At 48.2% G+C, this 21,897-nt stretch overlaps 1 protein-coding gene across 1 annotated transcript in view; it reads left to right on the top strand.

The window, feature by feature from the left end:
• The window catches only part of BSN (bassoon presynaptic cytomatrix protein), a 73,834-nt gene that overhangs the window by 11,717 nt on the left and 40,220 nt on the right, over positions 1-21,897 (top strand). The window contains 1 exon segment of the mRNA XM_026857610.1: positions 20,239-21,021. Within this exon segment, the coding sequence (XP_026713411.1) occupies positions 20,239-21,021 (783 nt within the window).

Consider the following 21,897-nt stretch of genomic DNA (forward strand, 5'->3'; position numbering starts at 1 on the left):
TTGTGCTCTGACACGCTCCCCTGTTGTTCCTCGGTGTTAATGTGGTGGTTTCTGGGACTCTTGGCTGTGTCCAGCAAGCTCAGAGAGCGCCAAGGGGTGAGCACTGGAGGACTGGATAAAAAGGGTATTTACTTGCCAATAGATAATTAAACATGATTTTTAGGAGAGTTTTAATCTCCCCTGTCTCTCTCTGCCTGTTCAGACAACCAAAGCAGTCCTCCTCCTTCTTGGCTCTTCATTGAGAAGCTGCAAGGTGATGCCAGTGTGGCATCTCTCAAATTTCCAAGTTTTCTCTGGCTGCAGCAGCTCTGTGTTTGGTTTAGCTCTTTGCAATGGAAGTGACGGCAGAGGAGAAGCCGTGAGATTACATTTACACAGTCTCTTCTCTTACTGAACGGCAAAGCCAACAAGGTTTACTCCTGCCCTTGGGACCTCGCTGGCTATTCATTTTCCTGACTGTGAAGCAGCCTCCAGCCCCAGCTGTTGGCATGCGTGCAGGCACCACATTTTGAAAGTGTGCTGTGCTTGTGCAGAAATGTGATGTTGTATTCAGAGGTTATAGTTCTCCTGCCCCTTAAAGAATAGGTGCTGGGTCTGGAAAATGCCGCATCTCAAAAAGCAGATTATACAGTGGGATAATATTTAACAGTAAGTGTTTGTCTGATCTGGCATTCGTTGGGGGATTTCACCCCCAGGTGTTGCCCTGATAATGGCTGTGGTAGAGGAGTGAGTAGCTGGGGAGGTAAGGCTGTCGGGCTGGCTGTGTAAGCAGTGGTCCTCCCTTCTGCACCCTTCAGCAAGTTCAGGAGGTATTTTTTTCCCCCCTGTGATCAGGTCAAAACCCAGGGTGCCTTTGGGCAGGCAGGATTTTTGTGCTGCTGTGGTGTTAGGCAGCTCTTTGCGTCTGTATATGGCAATGTTGCACCTCATATCCATCAACATTGCTGAGTTGCTGAGTCAAGTTGCCCATTTCAGGATGATTTCTCTTTCGAGATCATCCTTCTTCATGATATAGCTGTAAAAATAAATCTGTCGTTAGCGTTACGTTGCAGATCCGGGAGAAATTTTCCATTGGATCAGGCTGCACAATAGGAGAGAAATGCGAGTTTTATTCCAATTTGTTTTTAGGAGAGCTTCAGCCAGCAGTGACCTATACGTGCAGAGTGTGATGCTGTTTGCAGGAGCCAGGGCTCATCGTGGCTGCTGCCTTCTCATAAAGGATCAGTTTTGGGATGTGTTTGTGCTGAGAAGCACCTGCCCAGGCAGGGATGCTTGGCCTGGTCTGCTGCTGCGCGGCAGCTCTCCTCCCCAAAACTTGGGGTTAGCATCTCCACCGTGGGCTGGCTGGGACCAGCACTCAGGAGGGATGGGCCCCCTTGGAGAAGCCCTACAGCTCTCTTCAAGAGCACCTCATGACCTAGACACTAAAACCAGGCTCTTTGTGATTGCAGTGAATATTCTGTATTTTTTTTTATGGTGGGAAAAATATTGATAGGAACCTTGAATTTATCACCCTGGACCAATAGGCTGTGTGTGTATATCCCACATTTTAGTGCTTCTTCACCTTTTGATCCTCTTACCCCTACACCAAGTATCCCAGCCTTCATTTTATCCTGTACCTGCAGTGGTGCAGTGAAGGGTGCTTCTGTTATCTCTTGGTTGGGCTTTATTTATTTCTGCTCTATTGTTTTTTTTAATGGGGTGATTACCACTGAATAAGGCAACTAATACCAAGCTGGAGAGTAGCATACTTGTACTTGCTGAGCCTTTCTACATATAAATGACTCGTTTGCCTTTTTGGCCCCTGCTGCAGCCTGGGCAGGGGCTTCTCACAGCCGTCTACAGTGACGTGCGACTTGTCTGTTCGATAGATCACAATTTCAGTTAGAGCCAACAAAAAAAAAGAAAAAGCTCATGAGTAATTCTGGCTGTTCCTCCCAGTGTGCCGCCTTTCGCTGCGCTTTGCGTAGATGATTCAAATAATGCAAAATTCACTTGCGGAAAATGTCAAAAAAATATCTTGGCTGAACGGTTCCCGGTGACTAATGGGGCTGGTGTTGCTCACAGTGGCTCCCCTCTGCTGATGACTGGCTCTGATGAGCCGTGGCAGCAGGGACCCGGCTGCGGGGACACATAAGGGTCTGTGGTGACGTGTTAAATTGTTCAGAGGGGATGAGAGAGTGTGGGTTCCTGCACACTGGAGCAATGCTGCGGTGGAGAGGTGTAATAAAACAACTGCAGGTAAAGATGAATACTCCTGGGATGGGAAGTGGCCTGCTTTCTTCTTGGCATCTTCTGTCAGTTGATAAATACCAAGCCCAGCAAGCCACACGCACTGAGCCACCACCGCCCGGCGTCGTCCTTCCCTCGGTACATTCAGTTACAGCAAGCTGTTTGCTTGGATGAGACATGGTTTTCCCCTGGCTTTCAACTCACATGTTAGTTTATCATTAAAAATAAAAGCAAGCTGGGGATCAGAAATGGCTGTCAAGCTCTCCTAAGCAGAGTGGGGCACCGAGTCAGAGGCTCCCCGTGTTTTTGAAAGCTTCCCTGTGTCTGCTGCTTGCTTTCAGTTCCCTCCCCTGGATGTCCCCAGGCAGAGGAATAAGATCATTTATGGCCTGTGGTGGTGGATGGAGCTATTTTGCTCATGTGGATGCTGCTCAAGGTTTTCCTACCAGTCAAGCAAGTGAAATCTCACACATGGTTGAGTGTCCCTCTGCATCCCACTCACTACACACAAAATATCCCAGAGAGCAGCAGTTGCACAGGGCTTTATAGCCCCCGCTTGTACGGTCGTGTTTGCAATGCGTGTTTGGTGGTAAAACGCTGGGCTGCCTTTGGGGAGTGCTTAGGAGGAAACTTCAAGTGCTTTCAGTGCCTGACAGGGATTGAGTGAATCCCAGCTGAATGAATTCCTGTTTACCATCTTTCTACGAGCGGCAGAGAGCAGCGTGGTTATAATGGGGGGTGTCAGACGCTCTCTGCTAGCACCCACTCTGCACCCGCCACTGCGCTGTCTTGGGGGCCACATCTCTGGTGCAGCAGAGGGGAGCCTGCCAGGAGAGCCCCAGCGCAGGAGGAGATGCCGCAGTCTCACTCTTCCCACCCTGGCTGGTAACGACATATGAGGTCTGTCTGGTCCTTAAAGACAGTGGTGCTTGGCAGAGGTGGTGACATCTCGACAGTATCTTTTGACCTGAATTTTACTGATCACTGTTTCTATTTATAGAGCTGCATGGGCCCTCATCACCAGAACCCAACTTGCTTCTTTTTAATGCTGTCTTTTGTCTGTCTCTTGACCATGGTCATGATTAGGTGCTAAAAAGGGATTTATGTAATGTAGTGGACTGAAAAGTATCAGAGATTTCTGAAAACAGCCCTGTGAATGGAGTAAGGTGTTTGTGGGACAGAAGTTGTGCCTGCAGAGGTGTTCCTCACCACCTATTCAAACTCGTACAGCTTTGCTTCCAGACCTCTCCCTCCTGTTGTACCCAGCTCCTTATCTCAGAGATGTAATATGCAGCCGTGCTCCTGGGCAGCCCTTATCTGAGGGGGTATGGTGCTAATTGGACTATGAAAGCTGGTTATTTAAATTCTGATTAAAATGCTGGTTTATTTAGGCTGTAAACCTTTTGATCAAGGACAGCTGAAGGGTGGGATGTTTCACTTCTGGGTTCGGTTCATGTTATAAATAGGCTGTGCCGTTGGCTTGGCTTTCTGCTCTGAATGAAATCAAAGCCAAGTTGTTGGAGTGGCTCAATAGGGAAATCCAGGGAGCGAGATGTGATCTTAATGGCATGGGAGTAGACTGTGCAGCAGGTCTGTGGGATTAAAGGAGTTAAGGCATGGATATAGCATTGCACTAAACCAGCTGCAAGTCGGTTTTGAAGATTGAAAAGCCAGTGTGTCCCGCCCCTTCCTCCCTTGCTCCCCTGCCCTGCCCACTTGGATGCCCCGCTCTGCTCCTGCATCTTAATGAAGTCCCAGCTGCTTCTGCAGCAGCCCTGCTGCTGGGTTGCAGCTCACAGAAAACCCCCGAGAAGGAAAGAAGACTTAACATTGACTTTTTGCTCCCTCCTCACCTGGTCTGTCACACTCTTGCTATGTCCAAGTCGTAGAATTAGACTGGCCAGACCCTTGAGCTGGGGACATCCATGGAAGAGACCCAAGTGGTAGGCAGGACAGATGTGCCCATCAGTCTTATGGAGGGGAAGTTTTGGTGCCCACCTATCTCCAGTGGCCCTCTCCCCCTTCTAATAAGCATGGCACAGTATTCCTGTTAGACAGAAACAGAAGCACAAACACTTGGACTCGTATGTTCAGCAAAGCCTAGATTATTCTGAATCATCCAATATTCTTATCAGAGCGCTACAGACAGTGCTTGCATCCGTCACAGCACAGGCTAGCGGAGTTGGTGGCAGTGCTGTGCCTGTTTTAATTGCCACAAGCGAGCAGCTATTTGAAGCCCTGTCCCCAAAGAGCAAATGAGCTTGTCACTGCATGTAACTCGGTTTTGCGAGAAACATGGCCTCAGCAAGCATTCCCTGATAAAAGTCTGATATGGATGCAGACGTTTAGGGGTGCAGGTGTAGTGCAGCAACCAGCTGGGCGTGCCAGAGTGGGGGCACTGCTAGTCTTAGCTCTAGGAATGGGAACTCCCCTTGAGATTTTGCTTTTGTTTTTTTTCCCTTCTCTCAATTGCAGAGTACCCCAGTGCCTAAAGGTGTACACAGGGGGGCGGGCGAAGCTGGAAAGGCTGTGTTCCTGTAACGCCTTGGGTGTGGGGTTCCTCCAAAACTAGCTTCATCGTGGCTCTGGGATGCACACTGGTTCTGCTGAGCTCTTCCTGTGCTCTCAGATGTACCATGTCGTCTTTCTTCCCCGAGAGACACCCCATGTTTCTCCTGATCTCCTTGGAAGGCACTGCTTGCTGCACCTCCCACCTGTGAACAGAGTATGATGTCTGGTAGATAAAATACCAGGACTAGTGGAAAGGTCTGGCTGAAAACTAGTGGTCAGTGCTAAAATTACTCTGGGGACCTGAGGAAGGGTTGAATTACCTGAATTTCTGGATTCCTCAGAAATAATGACCATATTTATTGTGGGGAGAGGCTTGTCCTTGAGCACACCTGCCTCCATTTTGCCTGTGATGGGCAGGACATACTCTACATATTGCACAACCTTTTGAGCTTTGAGAAAAGCAAATACCCTTGGTTTATGATGGAACACAGTGTGCTAATACAAGACCAACAGTGCTGGGGAAGAGGAGGGGTCCCCCCCCAAAAGGTGAAGCCCAGTTAAACTGAGCCCTTGTACCTAGATGTGCTGCTTTCATGTAGTCTGGAGCAACTGCCAAAGGGACCTTGTCAGACTGGGGCATGAATCTTGACTTTTTGAGGAGACCCAGGTCAGTACTGAGATGCTGGGCTAGGCCAGCTAATGCCCTGAAATTCGTTTTTACAAACTCTAACTTATGTTCTGACCTGCCATACTAATTTTCCAGATGATACGATTGTGGCTTTCAAATTGGAGACCGCTTTGAGAAATATCACCAAACGGGCATGCTGCTGCTGCCATCTGTCTTTGAGCTGCTTCTGGGATCCCATTACTTGCTCTTAGCAGACAATCGTTATTGCTTTATTGAATTAGGAAGAACAAAAATCCAGCAACTTCTGAAATACTGTTTTCCATAACTAAGTCCAGGTGCTAATTTCTCACTGAGACCCAGGGGACATGTTGAAATAATGCTTTATGCAGATCCTGGGCATAAGGTTTTTACAGGTTTGCCCAGAAAAGCCCCATGATCTGATAGTTTTGAAGGATGTATCACTTGGAGGGCTCTGAAGCTCCAGCACCGCTGCATTAAGTGATCTCAAAGCCATGCCACCCCAAACAAGAGCCAACATTGACCACTGCATTACTTTTTCTAAAAAGTGAAGGCTTCATTACCCCCCGATGGTTTTGGCCAGCTCAAGCTGTTGCCCCAAGTCCCCCTTCTGCTCCAGTCAACCCCTTTTCCCAGGTCCTCCAGCTGCAGGCAGTTGCCCCATGCCACTCAGCCTGCATCCCGCTGGGGAGCAAAGGTCTCAGTGTGGTGAGACCCTCTCCCTGAGTGGGTTACTGTGCACTGATGAGCAGGATCCCCCAAGGTGGTGTCAGTCATGCATGGTGTGCTATTTTGCATCCTAATGCCATGGTTCAGACCTGCTTCTCCTCCTTTCCTTGCTCTGCAGAGTGCCAGGCAAGCCAGGCAGGGGGTTAACACCAACAGACAAGGCTGTGGGCAGATAAAAGCTTATGGGAAGGTGGTATTTATTTGGATGTAAAATGCTTTCCCTACCCTGGTGCACAGGCCCTGCTGCTTCCTCTTGCTGGCCAATCCATCCCTTATCTGCTCAATTTAAGGCAGTTCAGGTCTGATTACTTGTGGTCAGCATGGCTTCCACTTTTCAGCTGGAGGTTTTGATGCACAACACTTGAAAATCATGAGTGAGACCTCTTCAGCTGAACACCTGAAAATGGAGGGAGCAGCGATCGCTCCCACTATCTCGCCTGTGAGAAACGTGCTGTAGATCAGTCAGTCCCCTGGCTGGTAATTACACTTGAGTTGCCTGGGTTTGAGGCCGGGGAGTGTGACGAGATTTATTGTTTCTCTCCAAACGCGGTTTCTAATTGGCATTGGAGTAAATCAAAGAGGGATGAAATCAGCTTGAACTGTGCGGTTTGCTCCTCTGTATTTTCCTTTCTGTCTGGGTGAGCGTGGAGCAGTGCCGTTCCCAGAGCACTGCAGCCTGTGTTGCCTATCACCCCATCCAACATGCTTCGTGCCTGCAGCAGCAGCACTGGTGGAGGGGACCTGGCATGGAGGCGCGGGCACATTCAACACCTACACACAATGTATTGAGCTACAGGGCTTGACTAAGAAATGCTTTTATAGAAGCTGTGCACCTTTTCAGTAATGTCATGCCAAAGATATGGAATGGCTGCCTGGAGATAGCTGTCTGTCACAGCTGCAATGCTTTCATCAAAAATGCACTATTTACAAGTAAGAGAAGCTTTTTTTTTTCTTTTCCCTTGGCCTGACAAGTTAATTTGAGATTTCATTAAATACTGGCCCGCTCCTTCAGATGGGGTTGTCAACTGTGATGCTGTGGACAGATGCCCTCATTGAGGAGCTCTTAAATACTTTTTTCAAATGAGCGACCTGATTTATTCCTCTGGTATTTATTGCTTGTGTTGCATGCACCACTGTGTCCAATACATCTCCATTCTCTTACCTTCTCTTTGCAGCCACCGGTGCTAGAAATGCTGCTGTAGCTCAGCAGTGGGAGATCTGTCCTGGCAAGGGGAATGCTTCCCGTGCACCACGGGGTGCAATAGCCAGCTGCACGGGCAGTAAGGGGCTAAAGGCAACGTTCGCAGTTGCTGATGCTGTGTTTGCGTAAAAAGGATGTTCATGAGACAATTCTCGTGGTGTTTGGTGGTCTTTGTTGGTTGTATTTTTTGTGTTGACCCAAAGCTGCTGCTGTTCGGAAGTCTTTCAAAGAAAATATAAGAAGCCCAAAAAGGTGGAGAAAAGATTTGCTTCTGTGATTTTTTTGTTTTGTTTTGTTTTGTTTTTTTAAATGAAACAATTCTATTTGATTTTTTTTTTCCTCTTCTGTAATGCTTTCTACTTTTGCAATCAAGGACTTTGCCCCTCGTTTGAGCAGACTGAAACTAGCTCTCATTGTAAGCTTGCCCAGGGTTTTAAGTTGGGCTTGAGAGGTCCCAGGCGGGTTGCTCTATGGTGATCCTTTGAGCCCCCCATCAGGAGGGCAGCAGAGAGCTCCCCTAATTGGGTAACTTCACATTTTGGCTGGGGCATGATAGAAGAGGCAGCAGGATTCTTTCTGATTAAGAGTTTATTCACCTTTCTGGGGTGTATCAGTTTAGAGCTCTATGGCGATAATAACTTTAAATCAGCAAGCAAAAATCGTGATTTGAATGACCAATTTTAATCTTGCTTTGCAATTAGCTTTTCTTTTTTGAAGACAGGGTGATTGCTATTGTAGACTGGCTTACAATTAACTATCTCCTTCTTAGAGGATATGTAATGGCTATAAAAACACAATTAACAGTGATGTGGATTTACAGGTATCTGTTCAAATTCTAACTGTTTGCCTATCTTTGTGTTAGAATTGGTATATTTTACTTAGTAGATGATGACTTACGAGATGAGTCCAGGTGCATTTGGATGGGGATAGGAATTCCAACATAGAAAGCCTATTCTGTTTTATTAAAATAGGTAGCTGGTGACTGGACAAGCTGTTTCTGGTGTTTATGGTCGTACTTGTAAGCCTGTTTGAGACACAAGGGCTACCCAAGTGGGTGTCTCCAGAAGAAGGTGAGACAGGAGGTGAGTCTGGAGGCAGGTGGTCTGTTGGCTCCTTTCATTGGACTGTGCATGGCTGAGCTCCATTCATAGCATGTGGTCCTTCAAAGCTGCTTGAGCAGCTCCTAAAAATGCACAGAAACTGTACCTGGAAATGCAGAAAAACATTAATTGGATCTGAAGGCCGTGGAGGTGCTGTGGAGCCCCAAGGAGATCAAGACCAGGAGTTCTGCAGTTTGAAGGTGGTGGCCAGTCACCTCTAGGAGACATTTTGCATGTTGTGGCCTTGATGTTAGCATGTGCTTCCCCCAGTGGATGCTTTCAGCAGAGAAGCTGTTGTCAGACTGTTTTTACTGAACAAAATAGCTGCTGTTCAGTGTTTGTGGTCTGTAGGATGGCAAGTAATGGAATTAGACTGCGAGGAAGATTTAGGTTAATATTTTGGGAATGTTTTCTAGCAGTGAGGATGGTTAAGCCAAAGCCCATTTATTCCCCCTTTTGCTTGCCCACTCAGTAAATCCACAACTGATGGGAAGTTTTAAAGCCCAAATTAGACAAACATCTGTCAGCAGTGATGCAGGCTTGTTTGGTCCTGCTTGGGGGCAGAGGATAGAGCCAAACCCTTTCGGAGGCCCTTATAGCTCTCTCTTCTTGCTGCTGCTGAACACCAGGGTGGAATCCTGAAGCTTTGTTCCAACAAACACACATTAAAGGCAGCAGCATAAATAAAATTCAGACACAGGAGCATCTACTGGAAAAAGCAGAGAGTGGGGCAGGGAGAGGCAGTGCTGGGTGCCCAGGCTGGAGGAAACCCACCAGCACCTCTTGTCTGCTTCTCGGAGAGGCATAAAAATGCTCAAGGTTTATGACAGGGCTCCAAGCCCTGTGGGAAAACCTTCTGCATTCATCTGGGGCCACTGGAGGTGGTACCTGCCCCTCTTACTGGTCAATGTGTGGTTTGTACAACAGTTTTCCCGCAGCTGTGCTCAGTGCTGCGGTTCGTTACCCCTCTGCCATGGGAAGGGGGCTGCCTGGGATGGCTTTGTCATGGGTTTAGGATTAACCCTCCTCCTGGACACCTTTCAGGCCCCCTCCCAGGTCTCTCCTGTCTGAGTGTGGTAAGTCCTGGCTGGATGGGATGTCTTTCCCCTGCCGCCTCCACGAGGTCCTGAGTGCCATCATCCCTCATGATAGCCCTGTCAGGCCTCCATCCACCAGTGCACTGCATCCTGCTGTGCTTCACTGCCGCTTTTACACTCGGTCACAAACATCTAGTGAAATTCCTGGAGAAACCAGTACAGCCAGCTCCTGAGGAGGGCTGCATGGGACAGCCAGCAATGTCCAGACCATGAACAGAGGGGAATATGTGCTGTGCCTATCTCCTCCCAGGTGCACATCCAAACTTTGGGCCTGTTTAATTTTTTCAATACTTGCATCCTCTGTGGAACACAATAACCAAATGAAGGTACGTGCTGTCCCAATGATTTCAGGCAAACACAGTCCCACCGTGGGCAGCCTACGCTATTGCTCCTTTGGCCAGCATTTGGTAACAAGCTGGAGTGTCTCAGGATCATGGCATCTGCTTACTTTCCCTTTGTTGCAGCCATAGATTTGTGCTTCATAGATTGTGTGGCTAGCTGGATTATAAATTATTCATGGCAGGGAATTTATCATGTTTATCTGGAATAACCGAGCAATTAAATCTGTTTAGCTATGTAAAAAGATTGTGCAATGTCTTGTCTATCTTCAGGCCTTAAATTCTGCAAAGGCATTTATTACATATTTAATCTAGAATCATAAAGAAAAGAAAGGCAGAAAATACATTCTGCTTCAATGCATCCATCCACTCTGATATGTTCATTTGCAGAAGTTGTTCATTCCAGCGGCTTCACTCATAAAATACGTGTTGGCTGAGTGTAAATGAGACCTAACGGCTCCTTGGCTCCCTGGAGAAAATGTGAGGCCATAACACCTGGTCTGTGATTCTGTCTCTGAAAATACTCTTTACGCTAGCACCAGGATTGTCTTTGTTATTTAAAAACTTCTGTCCCAAATGCTTACTACTGGGTCAGAGGATCATGATCCTCTCTGCCCTGACTGCTACTGTACCGTGCTCAGATGTTCATGCTGCCAAGGTAATGCAAAGTTTTGGGTGTAAAAGGACCTTCAAAAATATTCAAGCATGTTTAGTTCAGTCCCTGAGCTACAACCATTATCTCTTATTGCTGTAATTGTCCAGGAGTATTCCCAAAGGAGCCAGAAACTTGTGGGCAAGGCTGCAACAGGAACCACTCATAACTGAATAAATGTGGAGCCATGCAGTAAGTGAATAATGATTTTATTCTGTGTTACCAATAGGAAACTGGGCTGCTTCTAAATTAATCTGTTGTAAGTCCATTTATCGAAAGCAGTCTATGCTCTTTTATAGCATTATAGCTATGAATTGCATCCCTGCTGTACATGGTAGCCACTTTTCACCCAGAGAAACCCCATGGCCTCATGTATTTCTCTGCTTTGGGCAAGAGGTGCCGGTGAGTGGAAAGTTTTAAGCTTCCCCGCTCCCTCCCAGGCTGCTATTTTAGTTCTGCAGAAGACAATCAGTGAGCAGGACCAGAGGCTCCTGTTACTCTGGACATTTGTCCTTCGGCTGGCGGCAGGGTACAGGCACAGCAGCAGCAGAAAAAGGCAAAGCAAGCCATTAGGTTTCCTGGACCGCTCCTGTGGAAGTCCCGCATTACAGAGTGGGAGGGGACCTGGGGCTGCACTTAGAGCACATCGGCGTGCAAAGCTCAAGAGATTAAAACCTGGGGTGAGCTCTTTGCCGTCCTTCCTGACCAGGCCCAGGGGACAGCATCCTCTGAGCGCGTACAGACGTCCAAACCTTTCATGCTCTCCTTCGAACAGGGAACAAAGGCTGTCTAAACAGGAGCTAGTGAGGCAGCAAATCGCACAAGAAACCTTCCCTAATGAACTGGAAGGACTTGTCCCTTTGCCTCAGGCGGTGGCACTGCAAGCATGCTTAGTCTTGCTTTGGTGGGGGGACCTGCGTGGCGGGGGGAGCAGAGGAGCAGCGCTGGGTCTGGCTCTGGAAAGGTTTCCTCCCGCTCGTCTGCTGCTCTCCACCAGCAAGGGCGAGTAGCAGAGGACGGGGTGATTGTGCTTTCCAAGGAGCTAGCGGCTTGATCCCGCCTTAGCCATGGGGGATGCTACTGGAGGAGCACCGCCCTGCGTGTGATGGCAGATCAAGGTTAGTTGCAAAGCTGGTCAGCGTGCAGTTATTTTCATTGAACGTTTGCTTTATCTCTGCGTCGGTGGCTGCGTGGGGTGGGTAGAGATCATCCGAGCAGCGAGGTACGGGAGCTGGAGGTTGCTGCTCAAACTCAGACGGTCTGCAGACCCTCCTGTGAGTGATTGCCTCCTGATGGCCTTGGGGGAGAGGACAGGACTTGCTTTAGCAGCCTTCGGTTAGTTCAGGGAGTGCTAACTAGCAAAAAGGAAACTGGTTAAGAAGTGACTAATAGGATGAAATGGCACTGTCGTATTCTGCAGCTCGATCTTCTCTGGACAAACGTGGTTTCCCATCTGTTATTTGCAGTGAAGGAGATGAGTTTGGGGGTTGGTTCCTCTTGCTCGCCAGCAAGCGAGCAAGTTGATTATTTTCTGGCAGGCATTAGCAGGATGATTACTGACAGCTTCAGTGGCTTCCCCTTCTGGGCAGGAGTGCTAAGGACTAGATTTTATTTATATGGAGATGTTTGAAGATAAAGATGAGCATAAGGTGGCCTTTTTCAGAAGTGCCTCAGTGACCAATTCCCCTGTCAATTAAGTGCCAAAGCATTCCTAATTGCACAGTCCCTCTGGAGCCCTGGGTTCTCCTCAAACTGTGCATTCAATTTGGACCAGGAAGCTCCAGCCCACGCTGCCTGTGTGTTTGCATCCGCCTCCTCTCCACCTGGATGCACGCCTGAATTTTGGTGATGTCTTGACATGCAGCATGGCCACGGACACATGACAGCTCCTGCACACTGGGCTGCTTGTGGTCCTCCAGAGTGCCTTAGGAGACTTCATCCCCTGATGTTATCAGTTCACCCTAGATCAGACCCTGCTGGTTCACCCCATTTGCGCCCTCCCACGGGATGTTTTGCAGGCTTCTCATTTCATTTGCATGCAGGCTGTGCACTGATCCAACAACAGGGGCTGCTTTCCCTACCCTCAGCGTGTGAGCTCCAGGGTATGCTGTCTCTGTGTGGCCGTAGGAAAAAGCAGCAATAGTGCTGCTTAAAAAAACAACCCCAAATACTTCAGAATAAGACGTACGTTTGTATTTGTTGTATGCTCCACCAGTAAGTCTGAGATGGTGTGGGAAGCCTTCTCCACATGGTACCTTTAGCTTTTTCCATGCATCAGCAGCTCTTCCAGGATTTAGTGAGCTTTCCCTGCTCTCCTACAGCCATTCCCACCTCCTGCCCCCCCTAGCATCATCCCAGCTCCCCGCCGCAGCTTGCTGTTCCCTCTGTTCTCTAGCCGAGGGCTGCCTCCTAGCACTGCCTCTTCTCTTGGATCAGGATGTTGCTTTAATTGCAGGGTACATGGCTTTGGCAGATTTTAGCATGACAATGTAAAATGCACGATGTGCCCCCCAGAGAGCTCCTCTAGAGCAGATCCGGGAGGCATGGAGGGGAAGGGACGTTTCGCTGACTGGCCGATTTCATGAGACGACGATTCTTCATCTGCAGGCAGAGCTGATGAATTGAAGGCACGTAAGGACACTCTCAGGCAGGTCACTGGCAGCTCTCACAGCTCTAGGGAGAGGCCAGGTTGTTGCAGTGTTCCTCCAGGATGAGCCAGTAGCACCCATTAATGAAGCTCTTCATGCAGTCAGCAATCTTTGGCGTTGAACCTCCCTATTAGCCTGGTTAACACAGTACCTTTGTAACCCAACTCTAGCTTTGGTTATTTTTATATTTAGCTAGTTCTGGCTGTACTGGTGCCTGCAAAAAAGGCAGAGGATGGGGCTGTGACCATGGCCTTGGGGGGTTATCTGCTAGAGGTTGGCTTCATGAGTGGTGGCTCTAGGACAGGTGCCTGCTTGGAGCTCTTGAAGAGCTCCTGCCGAAGGCTTGCTCTCTTGCTCTTCTGAAACGTGTTTTTTTGGGGGATTTCCAGTTTTGTAGAATATTACGTACACATATTTTGGGAAACTCTAAAAGAAAACCCATGCTCCTCTTCTCCTCTGATTTCCTATGAACTTGGCTTCTTGTTTTTCATCTACCTGTGCACCCTGTTGTCTCATGCCAAAGGAGAAGGAGGATGGGTTGTATCTTCTGCTGAACAAAGCTCCTTTGCTCCATCCTGTTCACAGCGGTCAACTTTGGGTGGGATTGACCACACTTGACTCGAGATGGCTTGGGAGCTGTTCTTCCCAGCCTAAAACAATAATCTAAAACAAGTCAGACAGACTGTGTCCCTGAAGTGCTCAATGGCCTCCTCCGCCAGTACAGGGTCGTATAGCTGGCATGGTCAGATGGATGTGGCTGCAGTGAAGTGTTGAAATGTAGGGCTGCTGAGGAACCATTCAGTCTCAAGTCTCCAAAGTCTTAAATATGCTCATCTAATGCTCTTCTATTCTTTTGCAGTTTATTATTTTTATGTAGTAGGATAGCATGCTGGGTGACCTCCAAGTGGTCCAAAATAAGCAACCCTCAGCAAAGATAGAGTAGTTCATTATAATCCTAAATTCTGGCTTGAAGAGCTCTTGGATGTTCAGTTAAGAAGTTTTTCTGCTTACAGCTCATTTTAAAGCTTCTCCTGTCTACCACAAAGGCTGAATTCTATACCTAGGATACTTTTAGAGCTGTATTGTCTTACCTCAGGAGAACAAAACAACCTGCACATTACCAGTGCTCCTTTGCATCTCCTGGTACAAATCCAGGGGATGGGCTGTTTCCACATTGTTTCTTAAAATAGGTGGTGTTAGAATAACTTTAGAAGCCTTATAAGCTCAAGCTGTCTCTATTGTTTTAGATCACTTTTAACTGTGTGCTTTTCTTGGTGTTTTTCTTGAGGGATTGGTAAGCTGCAGCACCCAGGGATGCTTTTTAGTCCCCTGTATATACCTGTGCAAACCACTGCTTTCCTGTACTGCATCCCTCTGCAGAGGGTCAGGATCTGGCCTGCCATGCATGTGCTCATCTGTAATTCTTATTGGTGTTTAAATCTGCCCTGAGTGCAGCTAGCATATGCTTTGTATGTTCCTGTCTACAATTTTTTTAAGGAAATACTGATTGGAAAGTTTTCATTCCTAACAGGAGTTGCAAATAGTCAGTGCTCACAGCTGCAGGGTAGCACTGAGAGGAGGAGGCACATCTGGCAATGGTGACCCCGCAAGTGCTGCAAGTTGCAGACCCGTCCACGCATTGGGGAATAACCACATTTGGGAGAGGATTTAGAGGAATATTCTGTGACATTGCAGAGGTCTGCTGTGGGAAGGGCAAGACTGGTGGTCATGGGTGCATTGGGCACTGCGTGTGGGGCAGAGACAAGTCAGGTGTTGGATGCAGACTTACCAAATGTCAGTTAAGACAGGATGGTTCAAACATGCAAAGGTTTTGAGATCAGTATGGGTATGAAATGCCCTATAGATGAAAGACCTGCAAGCTTTACCTCTCTGAGTCTTCTGCTGAGCCCAACAGCATGTATGTAATTTGCTTTAATGGTTAGAAACATCTGCTGTTAAAAGTGATGCTTAATATATTTGGCTTCCATTTCCAGTCATTAGTTCTTTTTAAGCCTCTTTCTGCCTAATTAAGAACCTTTTAGTACCTGATACTGTTTCCCCTGAATGTGCTGCTGTATCGTAATCAAGTCACTTCTTAATCTTTTCTTTGATAAACGAAAAAGATCAACCTCTTTAATTCTCTCATTTCAGACATTTTCTGCATCCCTAGAAATCACTCTTACAGATCCGGTCTATATCTCCTGCAGTGTTTTACTAATTTCCTTGAAATGTCGGTGTGGAACTGTTGAGGGCTCTGGAAGAAGTCCCTTGATGCTGGAAGAGGAGGCTGAGCCATCTCCTCACTCCTACCTCTAGCTCCGGGCTTCCCGCATGGGGTGAGCACAGGTTTGCTAGGAAGCAGAGACTCGTCTTCATCAATATTTATCACTTTATCTAAATCTGCTGTGTGTGAGTGGTGTTAGCCACAGTGAGATGAAGTCCTTACTAGAGACATACTTCAGCAGTGGTTTGTTGTCTCCCAGACCAGCCAGGTAACTAGTCTGAAATCCATTTAGCATATTCACTATTCATATTTTATAGTGCCTTTTTTTTTTTTTTTGTCAACATGTCATGCATTATGAGGTCAAAACACCTTTTGGACATCAAGGATATTGCTTCTGTGCATAACTATATCCAATGTGCAGAGAATAAAACCAGGTTTGCTTACCACGACCTGTTTTTCCTAAACCCACGTTGACTGGCATATATGCATGCCCCTTGGTTCTCTGCTGCCTGAATCCAGTGCTGTCTTTCTGTCTTGGACAGACATCTGGCTAGCTGTCCCCTTCAGGCCATACCTGTGCCTTCTTGGATATTCAAGCAGAAGACTCTTCCAGTCTTCTAAAATTTCCTCTTAAAAATGAACATCAGCACACAGCAGTTTTCTTAGTTCTCTTAGATCTCTTGGCTGCAAAATTATTCATATCTGCCAAATTTAAATATCTTCTGCTGCTGGTAGATGTTGTTGAATGTTCTTCTCGATTGCTAATAGGTTGGAAATGCTTCATCCTCATAATTAGTGTTATCCTGCTTCTTCCCAAATGTTCAATGACAGTAATTACAGCATGTCTGCCATATCTGTCTCATTAACAGCTTTACCATCTCCACCCAGTGATGGACCCCTGTCCTTTCTAATGTGATCTTTGTCCCTAATGCCCTTCATCAATCCTTCCTACTGCTCCCCAAGAGACTTCTTCCTGAAGCTCCTTTGTTTTCATACTGTTTAAGCACTTCACAGCTTCTTTGTTGACGTTGGTCTGCTGAGCTCTGAAGATCTGAAGCTCTGGAAGATTTCAGCACATTGGTGTGCTGATTTTATATTTCTAATGGTGCCCTTTCTTTTGTACAGCAACTAACTTTGCTTTTAGCCAGCCTCATTTGCCCTTCATTAAGGCATCAGCTTGGTTTCAGAGCTATCATCTACATTGCCCTTTTCTTTGTATTTTTCAGTATTTCTGCCGGTCAGATTTTCTGGGGTGAAGGAGGTTAGTGTGCTCTGAGCAGCTGGTCTCAGGCTGTTCAAGACAGTGCAGTTTTACCTCCCCTAATTTTAGGGTATAATGGTGACTTCAGCATTCCCACAAAGTGAGCTGAAACTAGAGTTTTCAATAATCTTGGGCTTTTCTCACTGACAGACATTTCGTTCTGCTAGTTACCCAGGCTGTTAGCAGTGGTGAAGAAGTAGTAGGATAAATTATTCTTTTCATATTCTTGCCCCCTATTTCTCTACTGTTTTCCAAGTATCTTCCCCCTGCATAATGAGTCTGCAGGCGAGAAATGAGAGCGTTTAGAGGACAGCAGTGCAAGCCAACTGAATAGCCCACTGTTTCATCTATTTCTGTGCCCAGTTCTCCGTCAAATCAAAACTTTCAGGGTTTAGATTAGTAAAGATTTACGCCCAGGCTTTTCCATCCTCCTTTCTCTTTCTTGGGGGAAGAATGTTTGGCAAGATGACTTGGACCTTCCTCTTTACTATTTTCCCTCCAGGACCCTTTAAATCATCTTTAATCTGTTTTAATTCACATTGTGTCATCAGTTGTATCTGTAGAGGCTGGTCAGGCAATTTGTGATAATCCCACCTAAATTTACATTTCAAATGCTTACTCTGGGAGCACACCACCCCGCTATATTCCCTGCAGCTTTTTACTGCGTTCTTCAGCAGTTGCTTACCAAGTCACAGAGTCCGATTTGATGGTTTCTGTTCCATCTGAAAGCCCCCTGGCTTTTTTCTGTCTTGGTTGCATAAGTCAGGTTTATTGTGGAAAGTGAGAAAGCTTCAATCAGTATTCCCCAGCCCCTGAGCTCACGAAGATCCTGTTAGGGTTGTCCACGAGCCATATGCGGCTTGCATGGCTGCGGGACCCGGGGATGGCACCTCTTGGTGCCCGGGGAGCAGCTCTTCTGCACGAGCCTTGGCCAGGGACAAAGCAGGCACTGTGCGTGGTGCGGGCAGGGGGTGAACCAGCAAAGCTGGAGCTGTGAGCTGTTCAGTATTCACCAGCAACGCTTGCTCCTCGTTAATGCTGGCAGACAGTTGAGAGCAATCAATTGAATTCCCTCAATATTTTGTTTGATTGTTTGGAAGTTTATGCAGGAGAATGGCAAAGTATTTTTCCTATTCTAGAAAATAAGCTAAATCTTGTGCCAGGCTATAATAAATACAGACTATACAACACCAGGAGTTTGGAGCTGTCCTTTGCTGTGTACCTTGTGGTCATGGTCCCTTAAAATCAATATGCAAACAGCACTGATGGCAGGTCTGGGAAGATTTCTTGCCCCAGTTTTCACCTCACCTCGAGGGTCTTAAAGTGTGAGACAGGAGATTAAGCAGAGAGGGAAGACTTGGCATTTCTCAGATACTGGGGAACTTTGTGGGGAGAGAGAACCTGAATAGAAAGGATTGGTTTTCCCGTAATTTAAGCTGGTGGGGATGGCAGGCAAAGCTGACAGGATTTTGGGAGATGCTCTCCTGAAATAGAATAGTGGGAAGAAATTCCAGGGGGTGTGAAAGCAAAAATAACGTGAGGAATTCTGTATGTCAGAAGAGAAGACAGCAGGACCATGAGAAATTATAAAAACTAAAGCATTATTTTCAGGAACTAAATATAATGTGGCCCATTTGGAGAAACAACGATATAACACAAAATTGCTGGGCAAAAATTGAGGCTGTTTTTCACTCAGCTCTGAGTGAGATACCCAAGCAGAGGCTAGTGAGGATAGTGGCGTGGGAGCTCCGCAAAGCACAGTGAAGGCTGAGAAGAGCACAGAGCTGGCATTCAACCAGCCTTGTAAGGTGATGGGAAGAGCTTTGGGGACTAAGGCAATGCAGAGCTTTCTGCAACCTGCTGAGCCAGCCAGGTGCTGGTGGAGAATGGAAGGGGCATAGTGGGCACGTGGAGGTTTGTTCATGCACTCCTTTGTTAATTTTAATCCATATTTCCCAATTGGTCTGAATTTTCTCTATTTTAAAAAGTTTATTATTTGAAGGCCAGGCTTGATGAGAGTCCTGAGGAAGGGATCTGTAAAGAGAGGCTCAGGGCACATCTGCCTTCCCCCCTCAGGGACTTGCCATCCTGTTCAATCACAGGACCTGCCCAAACACCCTACTGCATCTCTGTGGACAGTTTCTGTGATCAGAAAAATGTTAAAATGTTGCTGTGGTTAGAGTGTAGGGGGGAAAAACCCTATGGCCAAGTTATGAATCAGTTGTGCAGCACCCGTGCCTCCAACTGCAGGACCAAAAGGCCACACAGACCTCGAGACATTGGGCTGGGTGAGACAATGGGGCATTTAATGTCTCTGCAGTGGGGATTAAGCTGAGCCTTAGAGGTGATCCTTAACACTGGGATGAGGAGGCTGCTTCTGAAACAAAAGACAGGAAAATCCATGTCTCATGCAGTGCATGCAGCCCCAGGAGAGCGCAGGCGCTGGGACCGGTTGGGTGCTGTGCCTGCAAGTGGCCCATGTTGCGCTTGGGGACCGCTTGTCCTGGAGGCCGCTCCAGTTTTTGGGAATGCTCCGGTCCTTTTTGCCACCTTAGTTGCTTGTCTCAGAAAAATCATTTGCAGGCAGACCTGGTTGTCCTGCTGACTGTACTATATATTAATAATTTGCACAGCCGCTGAGCATCCTGGGGATTCCTCGTATGGGAAAGCTCACAGCTTTCCTACAGCCTCTTTAATTAACTTAATTCAGACATTAGCGTGTCACAGGGAACATCTCTCGAGGGGGGAAGTCTTTCATTTATCACCACTTATCAAGGGAGCATTTTATATTTTTCATTTGCATCCAAAAGTTCATCATGACAAGAGTGAAAATTAACCATTTACTCCCCAGCCAGTGCTTTGCCTGCCCAGCAGCACAGATGCATTGTGTGAGGAGAACCCACTCCCTGCTGTCCCTTATGGGCTGCAGTCCCCAATTTTTGGGTGGGATATCACAACCGTCACATCAATTCCAGAAAATCCATCTCTGCTGGCTCCAGGGAAGCATCAGGCATGTCACGGCAGCTTTTCCTCTGGGAGGTGCCTGGTGGCAGCAGGCAGTATGCCGGCACTGGGGAGCATTGCAGTTGTACACATGCATTATGCTGGCATTCCTCTGTAGAGCTGTGCTGGACCTCCTGCCAGCCCTCTGCTCCTGGCTGAGGGGCACTGGTTGCTTTCCATGCTAGCTCTGGTCACCAAGCAGAAAGAAAAAATATGGGCTTTAGGGAGGTGGTGAGGCTGGGAGACCTTGGAAAGGCCCCTCTCTGCTGGGAGAGGCACAAAATGTGCTGCCTGCAGGCAGAGCCTTGTGGCTAGCAGGAGCTTTACAGCAGAAGCCTTGGAAGCCAACCAATGCTAATTAAAGCTTGCTTTTGCACTGGCGTGTTGTGCCATGGGTACCTGTGACAGATGGGGTCTGTTCACCCTGACTGTGAGATGCTTTTCATGAAGAATGTGGTACCAAAATGTTTTTCAGGGACTGGTGGCTTGTTCCTGTAGTTACATAGGGTTTGCTTAGGGGAACCTAAGGGTGTGCTGGGGCTGCCTGTGGGTGGCTGTAGTTTGCTCACTGCCCATGTCTTCTGCTCATCTTACAGGTGAAGGAATGGTTGTGCTTGAACTGCCAGATGCAGCGGGCACTGGGGATGGACATGACCACTGCTCCTCGCTCCAAGAGTCAGCAGCAGCTCCACTCTCCTTCACCATCTCCCTCCCACTCCCCAGCCAAGCACCCACCGGCCCCAGGTGCAGATAAATCCCCACCGGCCCCCCGCACCCTGCCGTCCGAGCCACCCAAACCTCACCCCGCAACACCGCAGAAGGAACCGCACAGCCAAGGCCAGCCAAAACCTCAGGAGGCGGCCAGGTCCTCCCCGCAACATCAGCAAGCCAAGCCTTCCCCCTCTGAGCAGAGAAAGACAACAGGAGATGCTGGGGCAAAGCCTGCTGCCCCGGCCCCTGGGGCTGGAGCACAAGAGCAGCCCCAGGAGGGGCTCACAGGGAAACTCTTTGGCTTTGGGGCATCCCTCCTGACCCAGGCGAGCACGCTCATGTCTGTCCAGCCAGAGGCTCCCACTCCGAGCCAGCCGTCTCCTGGCAAAGTGCCTCCAAAAATCGTCTTCAGTGATGCCAGCAAAGAAGCTGGTCCTAAAGCCCCGGGGGCACAGGGCCGGGCTGGTGCTGCACCAGGCGTGAAGCCAGGCAAACCGGAGCAGGGCGTCAAGCCAAAGGAAGTGCCGAAAGCAAGGGTCTTGTGCCCCCTCTGCAAGGCGGAGATCAACGTGGGCTCCAGTGAGCCCCCCAACTACAACACCTGCACAACCTGCCGGCAGCAGGTCTGCAACATGTGTGGCTTCAACCCCACGCCTCACCTGGTAGAGGTAAGGTGGCTGGCAGGGGTGGGTGCCTTCTGACCCGAGGGTCAGTCCTCTCTCCTCACTTAAAATGGAGACAAGATTGTGCTTTTCCCTTCAAAGGTTTAAAAAAAGCCTTTAAGAAGCTGTTGAATCCCAAGTACCTGCTGGGAGAAGCCTGAAGGCTGGAGGCCACGGTCCTCTGCCTCTTGACAAAGACATGGATTTCATATGTGTACACTGATTTCATGCTGGTTTCATGCAAGGGGTGACTGTTGTTCAGGGCACCCCCAGCAGTGTCCGCTGCTCCCCAAAGGTGTCCAAGGGTTAGGGAATAGGAGCAGGTCATATGGGTGCTGGAGTCACCAACACGCATCATCCTTCTGGTGCCTTGGATGGACATCTTGGCCAAGCTTGGGATGAGGCTAGTGAAGGACCTTCTGCAGCTCCTGTATCCTCTGATGGTGAGGGTGCAAGGAAAATGGTAGGGGTGGGAAAGTGGTGGAACCTCAGCAAGAGGATTTCAAACCAGCTGAGGGCATGCAATAGCCCGTTGGAGTTTGCTGCCCTCTCCAGATAGTAGGGGCTCTGCTCCATTGTGCCTGGGTGCAGGGAAGGGGAATGGGCTGAGCACAGGCTGGGTGTGGAGACATCCGCAATGCTGTTTGGGTGTGAATTGGCTCGGTGTCTTGCAGCCTGCTGAGATGGAGTGTAAGGAGAGAAGGGAGATTGAGGTGGTCTGAAGTTCACCCAGTCTCACCAGCTATAGCTGAGAAGGTCTCTGAATTGTTGTGATGCCCACCCAGATCATCTTCCCAAGCACCAGAAAGGGACCTTAGCCAACTCTAGCCACTGACACCTGGAGAGGAGAGTGGTGCAACTAGGGCTCAGCTAGAGCATCCT

Source organism: Athene cunicularia (assembly GCF_003259725.1).
Source record: "Athene cunicularia isolate RWA chromosome 12 unlocalized genomic scaffold, athCun1 chr12_part1, whole genome shotgun sequence".
Lineage (NCBI taxonomy): Eukaryota > Metazoa > Chordata > Aves > Strigiformes > Strigidae > Athene > Athene cunicularia.